This window comes from Lepidochelys olivacea, assembly GCF_965140295.1.
Source record: "Lepidochelys olivacea isolate rLepOli2 genome assembly, chromosome: 22".
Taxonomy (NCBI): Eukaryota; Metazoa; Chordata; order Testudines; family Cheloniidae; genus Lepidochelys; species Lepidochelys olivacea.
In genome coordinates, this window is record NC_140432.1 from 17827541 (window position 1) to 17843266 (window position 15726).

General features: G+C 48.0%; 1 protein-coding gene across 1 annotated transcript; it reads left to right on the forward strand.

Annotated features, from left to right (window-relative positions):
* Positions 1 to 1672: 1672 nt before the first annotated feature.
* ANKK1 (ankyrin repeat and kinase domain containing 1) lies at positions 1673 to 11169 on the forward strand (the record flags this gene model as incomplete). Its single annotated transcript, XM_084611653.1, is given in 7 exon segments — positions 1673 to 1757; positions 1760 to 1847; positions 6982 to 7276; positions 7759 to 7910; positions 9150 to 9199; positions 9835 to 10385; positions 10389 to 11169. Coding segments are annotated over 7 exon segments (1872 nt in total). The 3' UTR covers positions 11040 to 11169.
* Positions 11170 to 15726: the final 4557 nt, after the last annotated feature.

The following is a 15726-nucleotide window of genomic DNA, read 5'->3' on the forward strand; positions in this document are numbered from 1 at the left end:
GCTTGGGGGAGCTCCGATGGGGATCCAGCCAGATGGAGAGCTGCCAAGGAAACCCAGCAACAATCTGTAGCATGCCATGAAACTACATTTGTTCTTCTGAGAAGCAGAAAACATGTGCAGTCCCATTGTGCAAGAGGCAAGGATTCCATTGCCAGGGGTGTTGGCCTCAGAAATGTAAACACACCTGAGAACCTCAACCAGAATCAGGAGACAAAGACGGAGAAGCTGCCTGCTTCTGCCAGGTAGCAGTGAAAGTCACGTATCATGCAACACACACCTGTGTCTGCTTTGGCAGGTACGTGTCTATCCAGGCATCTGAAGTATAGTCTCAGCAATCCAGATGCATTTGTGATGGATGGGATACGTAAGAGCATGCTGCAAAGATCTACTCCCCATTTAAGGCAGCAGGCTCTCTCCAGGAGAAGATGGAACAAAAAGCCCTTCACCCAATTTATAAATGGCTGATTACAAATGATAGGCTTGATCCTCATTGACACTGGGGTCTATGCCCTCTTTAAGGCCCCTCTATGCTGCCAGAGCTTAGTGCCAGTGAAAATCAGGCCCTATGTGATTATAAATGGGCATTACTTCATTCTCCATTGAAAGGCAGCCATGTTTGAGGCATGGTAGCTGCTTAGAAGCACAAGACAGCATAGTTTATGCAGGAAGAGATGCAGCAGGGCACCCTAGCCTATTGAAACAATATTTAGATTGGCAAAATGTAGATAATTTGTTCGGAACACCAGAGTTCACACAGTTTCTGGTTAACCCCCCTCCCGACCAGTTCTCAGGAGTCTTCTCTCATCTCCTCAAATGCCCCTTGCTTCTCAGGCACTTGAATATCAGGTTAATCCCTTAGGTAACAGCCCTTTCTTTTTTCTCTCTCTCTACTTCTTTTAACACTTTCTCAGGTTCATGCTCCAGCATTCCCCGTGGGCCTGCGCTGAGCCATTCTCATTTGTCTTCTCCTTTGTCACCTGGAGTATTTTTTATAGTCCCTTACTTGCAGCCCCTACCCCTGTGTTTCCCCTTTGTCAGGTGGAACACTGCAAATCTGCAGCGCTGGAACCTTCTGGATTTAAATAACCCCCCCTTTACCTTTGACCTGCAAACCTCCTGGTGAGGAGTTGAGAGTCCCGCGACGACTCTTAGCTGCAAATCCAAGATCCTGTTCAACCCAGCACACACCTATGTCTATCGACAGTGCAGTTTTGGTGCAAAAGGGTTATCTGCCTGGTTCCTCTTTGCATTGCAGTTTCCACTGTATCTATCCATATGCACTCAAATACCAGAGGGATGGGCAACCTTATAAAAACCTAAAGACAGAGGCCCAGATCCCCAAAAGTATTTAGGCTTCCATTGAAATCAATGGATGTTTGGAGCCTAACTCTCTTTGAGGATGTGGGCCAGGGGTACTCCTGGTGTCAATGCCATAGCATTTGAACACTGCTCAGGGTTTGTTGTGACCTAGGATTTGTTAACATGATTCCTTGGCAGACAATTAAGAGTCACATTTAGGACCCAGCTGTTGGCAGTGTATAACGTGGCACACAAATCTCACATATCTCCCCACCCTCCTCCTCATGCAAATGAGTAGCAGGAAGCATTCTCCCTGGGTTCCAGACAAGCAGGAGGCAGCCGGCAGGGCTGCTTTCTTCCTCGTGGCTTCGAAATGGACTGGTGCTTGGGCAGCTTAACCATTTTTAATAAGGAGGATTTTGAAGGGGAGTGGGTCAGGGTGGCGAGTGGAGGCTTTGGCAGGTGTACCAAGTGAAGCACAAGCAGTGGAGGATGGTCTATGCTGTGAAATGCTCCCAGTGTCTGCTGCCGGATTCCAGCTCAGACAGGTAACTCCCCAGTCCCTCAGAACTCAGTCTGAGGTGTCAATCAACCTGCCATAGGGCCCCAGCTGCCTTGAGTTGGTAACAAAGCTCTAAGGAAAAGGGCTCTCAGAGCTTCTCCACCTGCCCCCTGTGGAGCGGAATCATTTCCTTGGCAGCAGAAGGGATTAGGAAACTTAACTGTTAGATGAAATCCTATCTGCTTTCTCTCCTTTGTGTGCATATGCGCATGCACAAAATGAACATAGCTCTATATTTAATACAAAGAAAACTGGCCCAAACATTGAAACCTGGAGGCCAAAATCTATGTAGGTGCCTCCATAACAGCCTCTGGCCATGCCTTAAGTGATTTCCCCATGTGCAGAGCACCTGCCACTCCTCCTGACATTGGTGGGCTTTGTGGGAGCTGAGAACGTTTTCAAATATTGGGCTGCTTCTGTTTAAATATCCAATTATGGATTTAGATGCCTAACGTTAAATCCCTGGGTTTGCAGATTTTTAGCCAGTGCTTAGAGAGGGTTAAAGGTGGATGGAACAAAGAAGAAGGGCAGCACAGACAAATATAAATTCCAGGTGTCTTTGCTAGGCCCAGAGAGCTCCTAGTTACAATGCTCTGTGCTCATGTACGAGCCCTGCCTTCCACACTCCCGGTGCTCCTTGCTGTGCGCATCTGCCTTCCCAGTAACTCCTTGTCAAGACTCACACTTGCAGAGACTTTAATTCAGCTCCCTGCATGGACCGATGGAGGAGGAACCATGTCATTAACCCTCAGTATTGGGATAGACCCAGAGCAAAGACAGGTAATTCCAAGCCAGTGCTGAGAGTGTGTCTGTAACTCATGGAGTCCTGATGAAAAAGTATCAAAGTTGCTGACCCTCACCAGTTATAAGCTCCATGTTGGTAGGACTCTGTGAGGTTAAATCTCTCTCGCACATGCGTACATATTATATAAACCTCCCTTTTTCTATGTTGCTAATGATGTCTCAGATCATTTAATCTGAGCACTAGCTGTCTCTCTTTGAGTTTGCATTGCTTATGCTCTTTGTTTGTTTGTATTTCACTCCACTTGGGAAATGAAGTCAGAAGAGTCTGTTTTACTTTTGTTTAGAGGCATTCCCAGTAACTTTTATTTAATGGTTTTCATAAACTAGCACAGCTCTGTAGATAAACCACAGAGGAGTCCTCACATGCAAACAAAAAGATAGTTACATTTTGAGGAGCAGGAGAGAAGTAATAAAGAAAAATCATTACAATTTTTCCACTGTGACTAGGGTTTAAAAAATACTTGAATATCTAAGTTTGGATTAACTACTTATCAATGTGCCCCTTTAGTATACACTGCACGGATCTCTCTGGGATTTAAATTACTCTGTTTTTGAACTAAGCCACCTTTGCACCCTCCATATTCTCGGGTTATGCAAGGGAGTCTTCCTAGCCCTTAGTTTAACTCAGAGCAACCTTGGGGCTGCTCTAATTTATGCTCTGCTTCCATGGCCCCTGGGATACAGAGACTAACCACAGTGTCTCTGGCCATGCCCGAGATCTGCTCCCAACTGCAGGGGCTGAACGTAGGAGTGCTATAGAGCTTTTATGCAGTTTCTACATCAGCTGGGTATTGTCAGAGGGCAGATTGCACCTATTTTCAGGCTCCTTTTTTATGCTGCCAGAGAGGCAGAAAAAGACCTTTGTGTAAGCAAGATGGAGGCCCTCTGTCTGCTTGCACATTCCCTCTGTTTGAAGTGTTATAGAGGAATAAATCATGTTCACATAACACAAGAACCAGGGGCCACCCAATGAAATTAATCAGCAGCAGGTTTAAAACAAACATAAAGCAGTACTTCTTCCCACAACGCACAGCCAGCCTGTGGAACTTGTTGCTAGGGGATTTTGTGAAGGCCAAAAATATAACTGGGTTCCAAAAAGAACAAGATAAGTTCCTGGAGGCTAGGTCCATCAATGGCTACTAGCCAAGATGGTCAGGGATGCAACCCCATGCTCTGGGTGTCCTGCACTTAGGACGGAAGAATCCCATGCACCGCTACAGACTAGGGACCAAATGGCTAGGCAGCAGTTCTGCAGAAAAGGACCTAGGGGTTACAGTGGATGAGAAGCTGGATATGAGTCAACAGTGTGCCCTTGTTGCCAAGAAGGCCAATGGCATTTTAGGATGTATAAGTAGGGACATTGCCAGCAGATAGAGGGACGTGATCGTTCCCCTCTGTTTGACATTGGTGAGGCCTCATCTGGAGTCCTGTGTCCAGTTTTGGGCCCCACACTGCAAGAAAGATGTGGAAAAATTGGAAAACGTCCAGTGGAGGGCAACAAAAATGATTAGGGGACTGGAACACGTGACTTATGAGGAGAGGCTGAGGGAACTGGGATTGTTTAGTCTGCAGAAGAGAAGAATGAGGTGGGATTTGATAGCTGCTTTCAACTACCTGAAAGGGGGTTCCAAAGAGGATGGATCTAGACTATTCTCAGTGGTAACAGATGACAGGACAAGGAGTAATGGTCTCAAGTTGCAGTGGTTTAGGGAGGTTTAGATTGGACATTAGGAAAAACTATTTCACTAGGAGGGTGGTGAAGCAGTGGAATGGGTTACCTAGGGAGGTGGTGGAATCTCCTTCCTTAGAAGTTTTTAAGGTCAGGCTTGACAAAGCCCTGGCTGGGATGATTTAGTTGGGGATCGGTCCTGCTTTGAGCAGGGGGTTGGACTAGAAGACCTCCTGAGGTCCCTTCCAACCCTGATATTCTATGATTCTAAACCTCTGGCTGCTAGAAGCTGGGACTGGATGACAGGAGATGGATCACTTGATAATTACCCTATTCTGGTCATTCCCTCTCACACACCTGGCATCGGCCACTGTCGGAAGACAGGATATGGGGCTAGATGGACCGTTGTATTCCATACAGGCCCCAAGATGAGGAAGAGAAAAGGTTCCAAACCATTCAAAGAATTAGCTAGAAGAAACCCCTGTTGTAAAGAGACAGAGTAGCAGGTTTCAAGAGAGCCTTTAAAAGTCACCTGAGTACCTGGCCAGGAGCCATGAGGTTGCAATTCCTGACAGATCAGTAATGAACGGAGGCATTTGGTAGTGACTCCTATCCGCTCACACTCTGTGTCAGCGTGACCTCTCTGCACCAGTCACTCAAACTGGAGGTGTCATTTGTCAGTGAGCTTACTAACTTCAGCTAGACTCACCTGTCAGGAGGAAAGGGGGGCTGAGGTAGGGGGAAGATGGGAGACATGGCCACATGTGGGTGGCAACAAATAGAACAGGCGCCAACCTCCCTGTGCACTGACCTGGAGAGTGGAACGGGCGGTGCCTGAGGACTGACTGCCAGCCTGTTCTACTCACTCAGGAGACTCTGGAGTCCAGAGCGCCGATTGGGGTGGGGAGTGCTATGGGGACAAGAAACAGGAAAGAGTCTCAGATTTGGATTGGAGGCCTTTCCAGAGCAGGGGCTTGGTGTAGTGGAGGGGAGAAGCTTGAGAACCCTGCACTGGGAGCATTTTAGGGTGGTGGTGGTTGTTTGTTATTACCGTAGCCTCTAGGGCCCAGGCACAGACCAGGATCCCGCTGTGCAAACACAGAACGAAAAGATGGTCCCTGCCCCAAAGAGTTGACAATCTAAGTATGAAACAAGAGACAACAGAGGGATACAGACAGACTGGGGCATACAGCTCAGTTTCTCTCTGCTCCCCCAGCTTGTCTAGCCTCTGCCAGCGCCTCCTCTCTGTTCTGTCTCAGAGTGTCACTGGGCGGGGAACGAAACCCACCTCCTTCGCATCAGTACAACCTTGCTGTTACAGACTGGCCAGCTGATTTCAAATCCCATCCCAAACCACAGCTTAGCCTGTCCATCTCTCTCTCTCTCTCTGTAATTCAGACCTAGACTGAGCCATTGCTCCTAGCCCTGGTACAGGCAGTGCATAGCTGCACTGCCCCGGGAGGAGCCCAAGGAAGGAACTGTGACTCAGTGAGGTAAAATTCATTCTCTGCTTCCCCTTTGCTCATGGGGGACAGGAATCGGCAGCATCCTTTGCTTCAGGGCGCAGCTTATTCCCGGGCTGCATGAGCCAGGTGGCTCCTGGGATGGGGGCAGAACCCAGGTTCAAAACACCTTTTGCCTCTCTCCGCACCCACCTGCTCTTGGGCTAACACTGGACAACCAAGCTGAGATGCAGAGAAGCCACAAAAGGGGATCTCGGCTGTGGCTTACTTCCCCTGATTTCCCTGAGTACCTACATTCAGCTGTGGCATGATGTGGCCTGTGATACCCGTGACTGGAAGACTTCACTTTGGATAGTGTCTGGAGTACACTGAGGGCCAGACTTCCAAAAGTGCTAAAATGCCCGTGCCAGCTCTCATCTGCATGTGTGTATACCTGTCTGCATGCCACACCAGGGCTTTGGAGTTTGGGCTCTATTGTAAACCTGGCCTGAAACATGAAAGACATTGCCCTGAACGCAGCTGAGTTTAACTGTGTTGTTCATACTAGCAAATCCTTTGTCTAGATTTCTCTTTGCTTTTTGTTGGGTCTGAGAGTACTAGTGCCCCTTTGCAATTCATTCCCAACCCGCCTGTGTAACTGAATTTTTGACATGAACTGCTCTGCTGCCTTGAACATGCCGGGAACACCCAGACTGGTCAAATGGGTTGGGAGGTGCATAGACTTGAATGACACAGTGGGTGTGATTTATGAATTTAATCAAGGCATAGCGGCAGCAACACCCAGAGGCTTTGTGAGATAACTGATGGGAAGGTTGTGAACTGGTCTGAGAGCTGGGTCCCCGGTATGGCATTATTTGAAGGCTGGGAGTCAATATGCTTTGACCTATTTCATTTAGATACTTGGCATGTACAGTTGCCAGCTGGTTATGGAAACCCATGGCCTTTAAAGCAGAACTTGGCTTAGAACTTGGCCTGCAACAGAGCAACACATTTCCAGATGCCATCTGCAGGGTCACGCTAGCCTGGGAGACAGGCTGCTGCTTCGGAGTGTTGTCATTTATCCTGGAGGTGGATGGGTGTACAGGGCCAGTCTGCTCGGGGAGTTTGGGTGTGCTCTGGGCTGCAGCCCTATCATGCTGCCTGTGAATCCGCACTGATATCTCTCCGTTCTATGCTCCCTGCAGAACCAGCATGAACTGCCTTGTCGAAGAGGCAGCCAAGATGGAGAAAATAAAATTGCACCATATCGTCTCCATCTATGGGATTTGCAACAGCCCACTGGGGATAGTGATGGGACACATGGCCCAAGGGTCCTTGGAGACAGTGTTCCCCACCCACAAACTGTCCTGGCAGCTCAAGTTCCACATTATCCATGAGATGGGGTTGGCTATGAATTTCCTGCATAACATGACACCACCTTTACTTCATTTAGACTTAAAACCAGGGAATATCCTTCTAGATGGGAATGTGCACGTTAAGGTAAGGCATTAGGTCTGTGTGCATAGGAATGGGTTCTCTCTGTTATCAGTGCTATTTATTGTTTTGCTTAGAGACCCCAAAGAACATCAGAGACGGACACATAACAAGGGACAGCCCCGGCCCTGGTTTGCTGACAGCTGAAATAGACAAAGTAAAGAGAGGATGGAAGTAACGGATAGAACGTACAAGGTGGGACTGGGAACGGAGACAGAGAGATAAATGACTTTCCCAGGATCAAATGTGGAGTCTGTGGCATAGCTGGGAATTGAATGCAAGTCAGTGCCAATCCAGGGTAAAATCCTGGCCCCCATCAAGCTCAATGGCAAATCTCTCCCTGATTTAACAGGCCTGGGAGTTCATTCCCCACATCTTAATCACAAAACCTTCCCTCTGTCTGTAGCCATCTAGGGTACAGCTGTTTAGAGCAAGCAGGGAGAGGGATGTGTGCTGGGTGATCAAAAGGGAGGCTATAACTGGCCCTGATTTCAGACTTCAGGTTGTCCACTTGGATGGAGCAAGTGAGCCGGATGCAGTACATTGAGAGATCAGCCTTGAGGTGCACCCTGAGCTACATCCCGCCTGAAATGTTTCTCCAGAGCACCAGGCCTCCAGGAACCGAATACGATGTGTATAGGTAAGGGCTGCGCACAGAGTGACTGGATGGAAGGCAGCAGCAGCTGAGGATATCTGTTCAGGGGTCAGCCAGAGTTGCCATCTCACTCCTGCATGACGTGAGAGTGATTGTGCATCGCCTAATTTTGTTTACATTCTGGCTCTCTTCCTTGCATAATGTACTTGGTGGGGAACATGCCAAGAGCGACATGTGCTGCTTACCCCTCATCAAGGTGAGTTCATCTGTGGGGAGTCATCTGGCTCCGACCAACTGCATTTCTGTACAGTTCTGACCCGGCACGACTTGTATGCTGCATTGCCTCTGGTTCCATCACACCCTGTTAGGTCAGCAAGAGCGGTTGGAGGAGAGGAATAATATTAAGCCACAATGCAGGCAGCATGGGATCTCTTGCTCAACAGGCATTGCTTAGAGTTATGCTGGTACTGAAGCAATTGAGGTTCTGTTCGGGCTTTGCATTTGGGTATCAGCTTAGCTTTGGTCAGTATGGGGTGCCATACTGGAGAAAGGCCAATGACTTCGGTTCCCCTTGTTCCTTACATCCCAAACTAGATATAGGGGGACCCTTTACCCATCCCTGAAATGCACCAGCTGTTTAGCAGACACACTGCGGAACAAGAAGTGAAGAATCATCCCAGGGTCAAATGAATGCTGGGACTTTGGAGTCGACAAGCATAGGTTCCAAATGGGAACTGGGTCAAAACAATGGGGCTCAGAGCCTGATTCTTGCAGTGGCTGTCATGTGGAGCAATCCATTACAGTGAGAAACCTCAGTTCTGGCATTGGAGCAGCCTGGCAGTGCTGGGCTGTCCGAGGTTTCTGTGATGGTTTGAGAAATCCTCCCCTTTGGAGGCATGGGGGCTGGTTCCCTTGTGATAAGATTCATCTGAATAGCCTCTTCCCTAATCTGTCCATTCCTGGATTTGTGCTGGAAATCACTTTAGATAAGCTATTACCAGCAGGACAGTGGGGTGGGAATAGGTATTGTTTCATATTCTCTGTGTATATATAAAGCCTGCTGCAGTTTCCACGATATGCATCTGAGGAAGTGAGCTGTAGCTCACGAAAGCTTATGCTCTAATAAATTGGTTAGTCTCTAAGGTGCCACAAGTCCTCCTTTTCTTTTTGCGAATACAGACTAACACGGCTGCTACTCTGAAACCCACCAAGCAGTGAGATTAATTTTTATTTAAGAAAAGGATGCCACATGGACGGCTGCTGGTGATCTTTCATTGCCTGCAGCTTCGGGATTGTCATTTGGGAGGTTCTTATGCAGAAGAAGCCATATTCAGGTAACAATAACCCCCCCCCAATATTATGCATAAATGATGGCACAAAATCCTAGCGCGCTAAATGGGAAGAACATGAAACACACAAATGGTAAATTGCAAATAACAAACTGTCCATAATGTTCTTCTCCTATTATCTCTCCTTCCTGAAAACAAGAACCAAAGACAAGGATCCATCCTCTCCCAAGACACAAGGAGTAGTGGTGAGTAGGGCACTGTTGCTCATAAACCTTAGATGAGAATCAAGTGGGCAAGAGAACAGAACAGCCCTGTTTCCCACCTTTCCCCTATGATAGTCTCCATACAAAAAAGCAATCCATGGCTTTCGGACTGGGTGATTTTTAATTTCAGGTTAAGGAAAAGTGCAAACCAAAAAAAGAACAAATATAAAGTCCTCGTGAGAGAGATGCCAAGTGTTTCCTTTGCTCTTACCCATACAGCTCTGTCCCATAGCAGACTGGCAGGCAGGTGCATTTCCTTTGGTTTTAGACCCTGCAGATCCACATGCTTGGGTTTTGTTTTGAGCTGTGGGCATCCAGAATTCCCCAGTGCTATGCACACCGTAGTTTGGGAGCCCTCAAGCTGTTATATCACTCAGTTGCTTTCTCTTTCTCACATTCCATTTCCTCTGTCCTTAGAGACTGATTTCCCACATTCCCCCACCAGCGAGATCGAGGGCCTGGAGAGCTTCATAATGTCCAAGGAAGTCCGCAGGGCCCAGGAAAATGGCCTCACCCTGCTTCACCTCATGGTGGTTCAAGGAAATGTGGAGAAGGTGAAGTTTCTGTTGAGTCGGGAGGCCAACGTGGACAGCCAGCTGGACTGTGGCTACACCCCATTCATCGTGGCTGTCCAGAAGAGGTCACCAGAGATCTGCTCAGCTCTAATAGAGCACGGCGCGGATGTCAACGTGGCTGACAAAGACGGCTGGTCCCCTCTTCACTTCGCGGCTCAGAACAGGGATGACAGGATTGCGCTCCTCTTGCTGGACCACCAGGCGCGGGCAGACTCCCAAGAATGTGAAGGCTGGACTCCACTCCACTTGGCATCTCAGAACAACTTCGAGAACGTGGCTCGGGTGCTGCTTTCCTGCCAGGCTGACCCCAACTGCCAGGAGAATGATGGGAGAACTGCCCTCCACATGGCAGCTTGCTTCGGGCACGTCAGCCTTGTGAAACTCCTGGCCAGCTAAGGAGCTGACCTGGAGAGGAAGCAGAAGAACCACCGGACCCCGCTGCACTTTGCTGTGGAGAGGGGTAAGTTCAGGGTGGTCCAATACCTGCTGAAGAGTGGGGCATCTGTCAATGGCCTGGATGAGAATCACTACAGTGCCTTGCACATGGCCGCGGTGAAGGGGAAATACCTGATATGCGAGAAATTGATCAAATATGGGGCCAATATGGACTTGAGGATGGACAAAGGGTGGACCCCCCTACACCTGGCTTGTTTTAAGGGCTGCATCAAAATTGTCTGTCTGCTAAGAGACAACCACGCTAAACTGAATGTCAAAGGAGGCATGGATTGGACACCTCTTCATATGGCCACCCACTACAGCAAAAAGTCTGTGGTCTGTGAGCTCCTGAGAAGTAAGGTGGACCCCAACATCATTGAGAAATCAGAGTTGACCCCTCTCCACCTCGCGGTCCAGCGGGGTGCCTTCCTGAGCACCTTCAACCTTCTGGAGCACAAAGCAGACATGAATGTTAAGAACAAGGTGGGCTGGATGCCCCTCCAGCTGGCCATTAGGAATCAGAAGCAAAACATTGCTACCTTGCTGCAAGGCAGGGACTTGCCAGTGAATAACATGGGGAGCAGGGTGACATGGAGTGGTGAAAAAGCTTAAAACTGTGAGCTCCAATTCACCCCTGACATGGTCAACAGGTGGGATGGATTTGTAGAGTCACCAACTCTTGCAATTTTATGTTGAGTCTCACAGTATTAGATGTTGTTTCTTCAATCACTAGCTCTTGGAGTCAGGCAATTGTAGGAAAATCTCAACTTTCATTTTTTTAAAAGTAAATATATTTCTAGTTCACGTGTTTGCTGAGAAAAGCTGGAGGACGTGAATCCGAAAGTCTCCAGGGCCTGAGGGCAAACACAAAGAACCCAACACTGGTTATTCTTGGGGTCTGACCCATGTTTTTGAAGGCTTGGGGGTGGGAGTGCTGGATTTGACCCATGTGTATGTGCTTCCATGGTAGTAATTTCATCTGGGAGATGGAAGTGGATGCAAAAGCTACACACCTCTGTTTGTCACCAGATGTAACTCCAGCAGGGTCCATACAATCATTCCCACGTCTCCCACAGAGCTTCCTGCTTCCATTCCTCCCTTAAATGGGGAGCTTTTACAGGAATCAGAGTGGTGCACAGGGTCCTTAGCGTAAGCAGGAATTGAGGCCCTGTGATTCCCACCCACTGCTGGAAATAGACACAGAGCATATGGTGCAGTTATGTGTCCGTTATTCCAACATCCCACTTTCATACCAGCAGCTGCCACTGCAAATGAAACAAGGAAACAAAACAGACTTAAGGGAAAAATAATGCCTGAAATGGACAACTGGGGTGAGGGAGGGGAAATCCTAAAAGAATTCCCCTCCCTTCTTCCCACCAAAAGGGTAAGGGGAGAGGGTGTTTCTCTAACCATTTCAAATTATGTCCTCAGATGTCTCCACACCTTGAGGCATTGAGCAGAGGACTTACCGCCACGGAGCTGGTTCTAGGGATGGGTTAAGAGGTGAACATGAATTCAACCCTCATCCCCTGTCCCTCCAGGCCACGGATATACTAGTTGACAACAGATTTGTTGAAATGCCCACAAATATCTGAGCCAGGAGTGGAGTTTTACAGTATGTGGGTACAGATGCTCAGACTTTGAAAAGCAGCCTCTGATTTTGGGTGTCCGACTTGAGACGTCCTGTTTTTCACCAATGCTGAGTAGCCAATGAAGACAATGGGAGCTGGAGGTGCTCAGCACCTCTATAGAGAGGCACTGGATATCCAAACCTGGGGATGCAACGCTCTGAATGAGAAGCCCCTGTTGAAAATTTGGGCCTGCGTGTGTTTGTGTGTGGGGTCAGAAAAGGTTCTGTGGTAAATTCCTCCCATTGCTGGCGTGTTTAGTCCTCTCCATACTGAAGAGATAACTGCAGGAGGCTGTCTGGCCCAAATGAGCCCGCACTGCCTCCAAATGATCAGCACTGACTTATTGTTACGCAACAGAATCGTCAGCTTTCAGGAAACAGTGCCAGGTGTTTTCTCTGCTAGACTAGGATTCTTGATCAGCTGTCTGGGAGATCTCCTAGAGGGTGGTCACACGGGGTCAGTTGGTCTCCTCTCTGCTTGCCCTTCAAGAGCCGGGAATGGTGTAGAGTATTTATCAGTTTGCAACTTGGAACAGGGCACAGCAATGGGACACAAATATATTTGTGAATACATAAATAAAAGTGGAGCCTTTTATTCCAGCCTCATGTTTGGCAGAGCCGGGACCAGTGTTTTGAGGAGTGTGGGACGAAATGGTCTTTCAGCTCATCTTTTGTTGATGGGGAGGGGAAAAAGTGGCTTCTCTTGGCCAGCTGGTTTCTCTGCCTTTTGCTAGATCCCTAACAATGGTGGAGGGCTGCAGTAACCAGTGTGCGGCCCCGACCTGGCAGTGCAGCACCCAAGAGGTTAATTCCTTACTACTTGTCTGTTTTGTACTTAGCACTGTGCAGGCACAAAATGAGGACAGAGCTTGAAGTCTCAGAGAGAGACATAGAAGAGCCAGGAAACAGAGGACTCAGTGTGTTTTTCTTTTTGAATTATATACGTGGACCTTGCAGGCCTCAGAGAAGAAATGTGATTTTAAGGGGGATGACCCGCTGGGGAACTGGGAGAGGAACAGTCCTCTATGCACCATCATCACAACTAAGTCATTGTATTCTTATGAATTATTAGAATATATTCGATATTAATTGCAATATATTGACCATATTCGATAGTGCCTGGTCCACATGCACTGTATTGCGAGAGAGAATTTCATTTTAGCCCAAGCATTAACGGGACTTAATTCTCGTTAAGTATTTGCTTGGAAGGCGGATTTTAGGCCTGGTCCAAAGCCCACTGAAGTCAATGGGAATCTTTCAATGAGCTTTGGATCAGACTCCAGCCTCTGTAGTGCCATTGGTCCAGGTGAAACCTTAGACGGAAGAGCAATCATTCCACCAGGCTTAGAGAAATTCAGCTTTGCCTTTCCCCAGAATCGCTGCATTGAAACCCAGCCTTGTGCTCCTTTCAGGCAGCCCATCTGGGCTGCTTTCAGCAAAAGCAGTGCCTTTCTTTGCAAAGGAGCCTCTGGCTGGGCTACCGGTTATTTGCAGGGATGCCTTACGGCTTCTGAGTGAAGTGCCCCTGCTCCTAAGACAGGGAGTTAACTGGAGTGTGGTCTTTGTTGCACACATTGCCTTTACAATGGTGGATGAAAACTTCTGAGCAGCCTTTGATGGCCCTTATTTTATCCGGTGAGAACTCTGAAATAATGATGAATTTGTCAACTTGCACATGCCCGAGATGGTGACTCTTTCTTTGTCTTCTCAGTTGCTGAGAAGCAGTGTTATAAATAAACAACCCTGTAGCCCCAGGTGGGAGGAGACTCATCTTTCCTGATGAACTTGTTTGCAAGGGCTGTATCTCACCCTTCCCAGATGATGGAAGGCCACAGTATATTTGCTCATGCAGCTCTCATTACTCAGGTTCTGACCCGGCTTATAACATATGTTTGTATAGCATGGAGCTCAGGAAATCATAAATAATATCATCTCCCCTCAGCTTAAGCTTTCTGTCCCAGCAAACAGACCTAAGTGACCATGTAAATATTTCGTTTGCTCCCTTTGATGAGAGAGCTGTAGGCACCAGACAAGCAGACTTCATAGCTCTGGACAGAGAAGTGTTGAAGCTACCAAAGCCCGGGTAGCTGTGCTCAGACTGAAAGGAAATTTAATTTTGCACTGGAAGTGCCAACACAGCTTTAACACAAAGGGAGTTCTAGCCAGGCCCCTAGTCTGAGGTGGGATTTGAGAGGCGCCGGCTCTCTGCACGGAGGGGATGGGGATGGTGGTGAAATTCACCCCAGGGAAATAAAGTTGAGCAGGACTGGGATTGGGAGCTGCTTTCCATTGCTAGGCAGGAGCCCGGGTTACCCTATTCAGACAAGGTTCTGTTTGAGGGGCACAGTGGATTTCTTAACTGTGCTCATATCTAGACATGGTCAGTCCAATAAATCACCAAATGGTTTTCTCCTGGAAGGGCTGATGAGGGTTAGAACAGGAAAAGGAGGAAGCAAGGGAAATGACAGTGCTAAAAATACCTTGTGGAAACTGAAGCCTATTTCACAGTCTGAATTATGTCCCTATGTATTGCTCCAGTTAGCTGCTGTTTTCCAGAGTGGAGTCTCCACTAGCTGGAATTCTCTGGTCTGTGTGATGTTAGAGGTCAGACTGGATGATCACAGTGGTCCCTGCTGGCCTTAAAAATCTTGTACATGTATTTCCCTTTGCTTTTGCCTGGGAGCCTGCAATGAGGACATTGCTGAAAACTGCGACAGGATACAGCCTGTGCCCGGTTGTAGCTGCCAAGCGCCTGGCCTTTTAGAGAGTGATTGACAAACACGATAGACGGGAGGACCCTGTTCCCCGGCAAGTCCCTGACACTGTTTAGCTGCATGGGGGCAACCTTCGTCTCCCTTTGGACATTGTCTGTCTGTGAAGAGGATCCAAGGGCAGACTGCCACCTTTTTGCTGTCAGACGATGCTGACATTTTGCCGGCTGGGAAGCGAAGGGTTTAGATGCGGCGATTAAATTGCGCTAATTAAAATGTGATTTTTATTTTTCTTTTGCGGGACATGGATGCAGAAAACTGCCAGTTCCATTTCCCATCTTCTGCTGCACAGAGCTGGCAGGCCTTTGCTTGTTGCTATGGTCAGAAGAGAGGTCTAGTATTCAGCTTGGAACACTGGGGCCAACATCAGTAGCTCTGCCTTTTTGTTAGATCCCTCCAGTTCCCTGCCTCCTGGCCAGTCTTATTAATCGCTCCTCAAACAGAAGCCATTCCATACTCCTAATAATTATTCTTGCCCTTTTCTGAACCTTTCCCAATTCCAATATCTCTTTTTTGAGATGGGGCGACCACATCTGCACGCAGTATTCAAGATGTGGGCGTACCATGGATTTATATTTATTCCTACCCTTTGTTTCCTATCTTTTAACCAGTTACCAATCCACGAGAGAAGCTTCCCTCTTATTGCATGACTGCCTACTTTGCTGAAGAGCCTTTGGTGAGGGACCTTGTCAAATTAATTAATCAGTTCCCTGCCATTTTAGATCCTCAGGCATTGGTGCACTTCCATCCCTCCTAGTCTCTGCCTGTAGCATAGAATAGCATAGTCTCCTGAGGCCGGTAAGACTTTGGTCTAATTTCGGTTGTGGGGTTTAGTGTGTGAGTGGCTGCATGGTGTTGGTGGCCTGTGATACACACAAGGTCAGATTAGATGGTCCCT